Consider the following 7,293-nt stretch of genomic DNA (forward strand, 5'->3'; position numbering starts at 1 on the left):
GGGGAACACCACTGGCAGCTTGCTGTATTTTCTTTTTTGCGGGGGCTTGCTGTATTATCTGGATTGGATGAATTAGAAACGGAAACAATAACGCCCGAACGACCAGCTTTTTATCATCTCGTCCCGAACGAGCTCAGCACCGTTGGATATTTTGTACAAATCGTAAAGCATCTTGGGACGCCACGTCATGTTTTGTCCCCGTTCGGAAAAACAGGCGTCGTCCCCGAACGCCCGCACTGCGACACCGCTCTTTATCCTTCCCCATTCCTCTTTCTCCTCTTCCTCTTCCACCCATGCCCGACCAGTCCCATCCGCCGCCGCGCGCTCCCGATCCGGAGGAGCAGCTCCTCCCACGCCCGAGCCCGCTGAACCCAGCCTAGCACCCGCGCCCACCGCCCCTGTGCAGGTCCGCCTCGTCGAAGATCCACATCGCGTCGCTGCCCGTTCAGGATCCAACCTCAACGCCTCCTGGCTAGGCTTGAGGAACGCATGCCGGGAGAGCCTCCGCCGCGCCGGTGGTAGCGGCGGCGAGGCCGACGCGCCAACGACCATTGTTCAAGGGGCCATGCAGGATGTGCTTCCGCATCACCCTCTCCTCCACTCCGACGGTGGCCTCGGACAGGGCAGGAATTGGATAACACGTCCACCACCTGATCGAGCACAACCGCAACAGAGGAGGGCCACCTCTGCCTCGTCGTGCAGGAGATGCTTCACTAGGGCTGAAGTCATTGTCTGGTTCTTCTTCCTTCTATGATTCCATTTTGATTTTTTGCCGGTAGTTCATGATGTCGTTTCTCCACAATCCTTACCGTGCTTGTGTAGAAGAACAGATCCAATTTTTCGAGAGAAACATGCTTTGTTGATCTGTTGCTGCTGCTCACGCAGGTGTCGGAGCAGGTGCTTCGTGACGGCTGGGTTTGTCTATAGGTATGTCCTTTTTGTGTTGAATTTGAGCACAACTAGTCTGGTTTGTTTTAGCCTCATTTGTTTTAGTACACGACCCGTTCCTTTGTCCAGAATCTGGGTGGAAAGGACGTTCTTTCTCCATCATATGGGCTGGTCCCAAAGAATGCAAGTTTTGGAAGATGAAACTGCTCATTAAAGGCAGGACCATTAGGGCCATCCTCAATAGGAAACAAAGGAAAGGTTTCCAGTGGGTTTCTCAGATGATCTTCTTCGCTCATAGTCTTGGTCGAATGTCATCAGGTGTAGGCACACCTTCCTCAATAGGCTTGAGAGGAGCACGAGGCTTCCTTGATTTCTCTTATACTGATTGCTTTGGGGCACTTGTCTGACTATCATTTTTGCTGCCGGAACTCCTTCAGTGGGTTTCTAACTTTCGGGCACTAGGGCCCTTTCTTTCAGTGTATTTCCTTCCGTTGGAGGCACAACGACCTCTTTCTCAGATGCTCAGGGCACAACTGGTGGAGCAATAACTTCTTGAGCCATCGGCTCAACAGATTTCTTTTCTTCCTCTTCCAATCATGGTGCAATGGAACGAGGAGCAGGATCAATATCCATCTGGGCAGGGGCATCAGATGATGTGACCTGGGTGGTTTTGTCTCTGGAAGCATTTAACTCCCCCTCATTCTTGTCAGTCTCCTCCTTATTTGAGTCGGAGGGCTCAGCTTGCATTTTTCTCGGAGGCGATGGATCTGCCTTCTCAACTTCAATTTCCTCATCAACATCATCAACATGTGCTTGCTGCTCAGGCGAGGCATTTCCTTCATTAGTTTTTTCCAGGAAGATATCAACAACATCAGGTTGTTCTTGAGCTGCTGGAGTAGGAATGATAACCTCCACATGGTCAGCTTGCTGCATTGGTTCATCTTCATGAGGTGGAGATGGTGGAACCTGATGTAAGGGAGTGATGGAATCAAGTGGAGCATCAGCAGCAACAGTCTGAAGGCAGCGATCTTTGTTTACTTTCGGATAGCTAGCTCTCGGTTTAGCCTTCTGACGTTTTTCTTCTTTGATTCTTCTGCGAGCAAGATCCGCCTTGCGGTCAATTTCCTCGTTTCTCCTGTCACACAACTGAGATAACTTCATGTGCAGCCACGAATGCCAATTAATTTTATTATTCCGCATGAGTCTGAGAGCCTTGGTGATTTCAACAATCTCTTTGTTCAGATTATTTCTTTCGAATTCAGTGTTGGACTCTCTCCTCATTTGCTTGAGAACTTGCTTGTCTTTGATAGCTTGATTCAGCTTCTTGGAGATTTTCCTCAGCTCAATGAAATGTTTCGTTACCATTTTGGTAACATCGTCAGGTAATCCCAGACGGCTGAGATCATCAGATTTTGCATCATATGCAGCACTGTCAATAACATCGATCATGAACTTGAAGTCATTTGCTGTTCCTCTATGGAAGCAGGAACACTAGGTTTGGCCTTCTTAGCAGAAGCATCAGCTTTTCGTTCAGACTGCAGCTTTCTCTTCACTGCGGGTTTAGACAAGGATCTTGGTGATCTCCTTGGAGAGCGCAAAACTTTCACTAGTGAGGGGCTCTTAGACGGCTTGTTGAGAATGGCATGTTGATCATACATGGGAATTTCATCAGCAGCATCTTCGCTGGATGACTCATCAGACAAGTCAGAAACAACTTTCTTGGATTTCTTGACAGTGGTTTTCTTTCGGGGAGCACGAGGGGAAACATATTTCGTGGACTTGCTTCCTTTGGAGGCATAAGCATGATCTTTCTTCATCTGGACGTCTTGCTGAGTTAGCGCAACGTTTTCAGCTTCGACTTGGTTTTTCTTCGCTTCCCTAGCATCATGCTTAGCTTTGGCTTTCGTCCTCTTAGCCACTTCCTCGGGAAAATCAACGATGATTTTGAGGGAGTAGGGATGAGAATTTTGAGGCTATGGTAGTCTGACTTTTTCGTCATCGGGGCAAAAACAGCTTTCAGCAATGCAGTCATTCCACGGTGGTGTGAAGGCAAACAGAATCTGATACTTCTTGCAAACATTTTCATAGTTGTACCATTTCTTTGCCCAGTGGCGGTGAATCCTTTGAAGCCTGTTGTTGCGTTCAGTTGCTGATTCACCAGGTGGATTTCTGTAACTTTCTGGATCAGACATTTTAGAAGTGGTATTCTTCTCTCTGCCACGAGCACCCTTTTTGGGATTTCCATCAGAGAAGAGGGTTAGGGTGTCTGTGACCAATTCATCCTCGGGCTGACTGTGAGCAGAGGGAGTTACTTGATGTGAAGTGGAACTCCGTACGACCGATCTTTCACGAAAGGAGCGGATCCCGACTAAGGACACGATGAACACTGGGAAGAACGGAGAGAAAACACAAGGGGAAACACTCAAGAACAAGTCCAATCACACATCCACTAGACAATCAAACACACAAGATCCACAAGGTACATGAATAACAAAGGGAAAGATACAAGGTAAGGTTCATCTCCATGAGGAGGTCTTGAAGGGGGCCGCCCAAGAGGGGGTCTTGATGATATATCCCGCAGGATCTTCTCCTAGATGGAGGTCTTGGCCTCCATAAGGAGTAGTAGTCTCTCTCTCTCTCAAGAGTAGAGTGGTACAAGGAGCAAAGCTCTCTATCAAATGAGCTATCACTTTGCTAACCCTAGAAAGGAGGGGGGAAAAGTCTATTTATAGTCTAAGCCACGAAGGGGTAAGTGGGAGAGAGATACAAGGCCAAAGGCCCGGCTACGCACAGGCAGGGTCGGACGTTCGGTCGCTCGCGGGGGTCTGGTCGTCCGGAGGGCGTCGGACTTCCGCTAATATCGTTCTGTCGCCGTGGCACCGGTCGTCCGGTCGGTGTCGTTCGTCCGTGCGCTGGGACTTGTCGGACGTCCGGCGTTCGTCGGTCGTCCGACCGCTATAGCTTTCGTCGGTTGGACTTCTGGGCTGGCTGGAGCTCCAGGCGTCGGACGTCCGGCGTTGTCCGGTCGTCCGGTGGCTGTAGATCGTCGGACGTCCGATGGCTCGTCGGTCGTCCGGCCGCTGGGGACTCCGCAGCTCCGTCTTCTTCCGTCTTCGCTTCCACGCTTCCCTCACGGATGGTGTAGTTGTTCCTTGGCGCTTGCACTCCTCCTCGTCATCCGTGAAGCTCCGACGATACCTATGCATGCACACGGGTGGAGTGTCAAGTAGTATACCATCCTCGAAGGGGTTAAGTGAACACGTGTAAAGGTGAAGATTCACCTTTATGTATGAGAAGTAGCGGTCGCACGTGTCACTTGCCAAATGGACTCTTGACATGGTGATGTCCATAGGATGCTCCGCATCATCTCCCCTCCCTTGGGAAAGATCCGACCTCAGATCGAAAACCAAATCACCATGGGAAAGAGATGGCTTCGCCGTGTAGGAGTGGACGTTCACCAAGTACTTGTCATCTAGAAACTCGAAGTGGGCACTCTCCAATGTCGCACCGTCTAGTGATTCCTTCAAAAGGAGCAAGAACAACAAACACTTGGAAAAACAAATGTGGTTAGCGTTAGTGCAAAACCAAGCATTCAAGAGGTAATTCACCAAACAAGTGTCGTCATCATGCAAAGCATATGGTGTGACAAGGGATTGTGACATGGCATGTAAGCATATCAATCGAGCACAAGCAAAGATATCATGGGGACAAGCATGTAAATGTGAGGTAGTGATGCAAATATGTGTGTCAAGATAATAAGCATCTACCTCAAGTTCATAGCAAGCATGGGCAAAGCGCTCAATGAAAGGTCTATGGTAGGCATAGGAATCATTCACAACACCAAATAAAATGAAGTGTCTAAACACATGGGTCAAGTGCAAGACAATCCAAGCATAGCGTGCATAAGGTGTAGTGAATTGTAACGCCCACGATGCGGCTATATCTCCCACGTGTCGAGGCACGACTTAGAGGCATAACCGCATTGTGGTATTGTCACAAGAAGGGTCATCTTCACACAATCCCATGTAATGAACAAGAATGGGATAACGAGAGTTGGCTTACAATCGCCACTTCACACAATACATAAATTAATTCATACAACATCCAAAATCCACACATAGACCGACTACGGTCAAATCCAAATGGAAATAAGATAACCCCAAATGCTAGATCCCCGATCGTCCCAACTGGGCTCCACTACTGATCATCAGGAAAAGAAACATAGTAACGACCACGTTCCTCGTCGAACTCCCACTTGAGCTCGGTTGCGTCATCTGCACTGGCATCGTCGGCACCTGCAACTGTTTTGGTAGAATATGTGTGTCACGAGGACTCAGCAATCTCACACCCGCGAGATCAAGACTATTTAAGCTTATAGGAAAGGGGTGGTGTAATGAGGTGGAGCTGCAGCAGGCACTAAGCATATATGGCGGCTAACATACGCAAATGAGAGCGAGAAGAGAAGCAACGCAACGGCCGCGAAGCTAGAAATAATCAAGAAGTAATCCTGAAACTACTTACGTTCATGCATAACTCAAGCCGTGTTCACTTCCCGGACTCCGCCGAGAAGAGACCATCACGGCTACCCACACGATTGATGTATTTTAAATTGGGTCAAGTGACAAGTTCTCTACAACCGGACATTAACAAATTCCCATCTGCCTCATAACCGCGGGCATGGCTTTCGAAAGATAATACCCTGCAGGGGTGTCCCAACTTAGCCCATCATAAGCTCTCACGGTCAACGAAGGATAAACCTTCTCCCGGGAAGACCCGATCAGTCTTGGAATCCCGGTTTACAAGACATTTCGACAATGGTAAAACAAGACCAACAAAGCCGCCCGATGCGCCGACAACATCTGCCTCATAAGCTTTCCGAAGGTGTGTGAAGCCACCATGTCGAGGCGTAGTCGTGGAAGTTTCTTGTGGCGCACTTCACTTGATCTTCGGGAGGAACTTGATGTAGCTTGAGTAGTCGTCCATTAGGCGCTCCCACTCGAGATACTCCTCGGGTTCTTGAGTCCCATAGAAAGGAATCGTGTGGTCGATGTCGAGGTCGTAGTAGCTCGTGGAAGTCGCGGACTTGAGCTTGGGGAGCTTCTCTTGAGCGTAGTCTTGGGGTGCTTGTTGGCGAAGATGCCGTATGTACGTAGGCGAAGATGCCTTGAAGTCGCTTGGCGAAGATGCCAAGGGCAATGGTGAAGTCGTTGAGCGGTTGTTGGTGTTGAGCTCGTGACCTTCACGTTCTTGTTGGTGTTGGTGTCGATGTGACCTTGCCGGAGATGGTAGCTCGGAAGCATGTGCTCTTGAGCGTCTTCTCGAAGATGAGGAAGATAGCTTGTAGGACTTGATGAGGGCTTTGATCTCCTCTATTTGAGCATGCATCTTGGCGTCGGTGGAGTTTTTCGTGGCATCAAACTCGTCATTGTTGTTGTAGACCGAAGGTGAAATGCCTTGCCTATCCATCACAATACTCGAGTAGAGGTGAGTAGGAAATGAGATAAACAATACCAAGTTACCTTTTCCCAAAGTTGAGGATGTATCCCATTTCACTCAATGTGAGATGAAAGAATAGTGGAATTGGTACCAGACTTGTTCACTCACACCTATCAAACTAAAGCTTATGGAGTAGCTCGGTGAGGATAGTGGCACAAAAATTTAATGCAAAATGTTAGCAAGAGCCAATAATGTTGAAAGAGATTCACAAATTCGCAAGTGAAACAAGTAGACCAATAGCAATATGTGGCACACGGAAACACACACACAGATAGATAAATGGGGTCGTGCAACCAAGGAATGAGCACAAAATGTGGAATCCACGGAAAACGCTCGTGTTGCACAACTCAAGAGAGACGCTAGCACGATTTCTCAATAGGCGGATACGACACTTGTGCACAACCTATAAGATGCAAAATGGATAAACTTTTCTATCCCAAGTATGCTATGTATGTATGGTTCCCGGTGTTTGATCCAAGATGATCGGATATGACAATCTTATGCAATGTGGTAAGATGCTATGGCTATTGCTTACAAGCTTCTTTGCTCTTTCCCTTTTGCTTAAAAGCTTTTTCTTTTTTTATATGGCCACAATGCGAAATGCACAAACCAAGATAGCTATCGTATATATGCGGGAACAAACTTGTGACACAATGGATGATATGATACCAAGATGATATGGTATGTATGTAATGGAAGGTGTATCGATGATCACTAATGTGCACATGTAACGTTGCCGATAATACTCAAATGGCTAGTCTCGATAGGCAAGTGACGCAAAATGGGCTAGGGGTTATCAACGCAATTGCAAGGGGAATGTACAATGATGTCGTCGAGGTTACCGTCCTTGGCGATGATGAGTGGCGGTGTTCTTGATGTAGATACCAAGATGCTGGAGACTCGTCCCTA

At 48.1% G+C, this 7,293-nt stretch overlaps 1 protein-coding gene across 1 annotated transcript; it reads left to right on the forward strand.

Moving 5' to 3' along the window:
• The first annotated feature begins 187 nt into the window (after positions 1 to 187).
• LOC123055765 (uncharacterized) lies at positions 188 to 1,178 on the forward strand. The gene is made up of 3 exons (XM_044479636.1): positions 188 to 735; positions 886 to 927; positions 1,018 to 1,178. The coding sequence occupies exons 1-3, from the start codon at positions 188 to 190 to the stop codon at positions 1,100 to 1,102; spliced, it is 675 nt and encodes a 224-aa protein (XP_044335571.1). The 3' UTR covers positions 1,103 to 1,178.
• Positions 1,179 to 7,293: the final 6,115 nt, after the last annotated feature.

This window comes from Triticum aestivum, chromosome 2D, assembly GCF_018294505.1.
Source record: "Triticum aestivum cultivar Chinese Spring chromosome 2D, IWGSC CS RefSeq v2.1, whole genome shotgun sequence".
NCBI lineage: Eukaryota > Viridiplantae > Streptophyta > Magnoliopsida > Poales > Poaceae > Triticum > Triticum aestivum.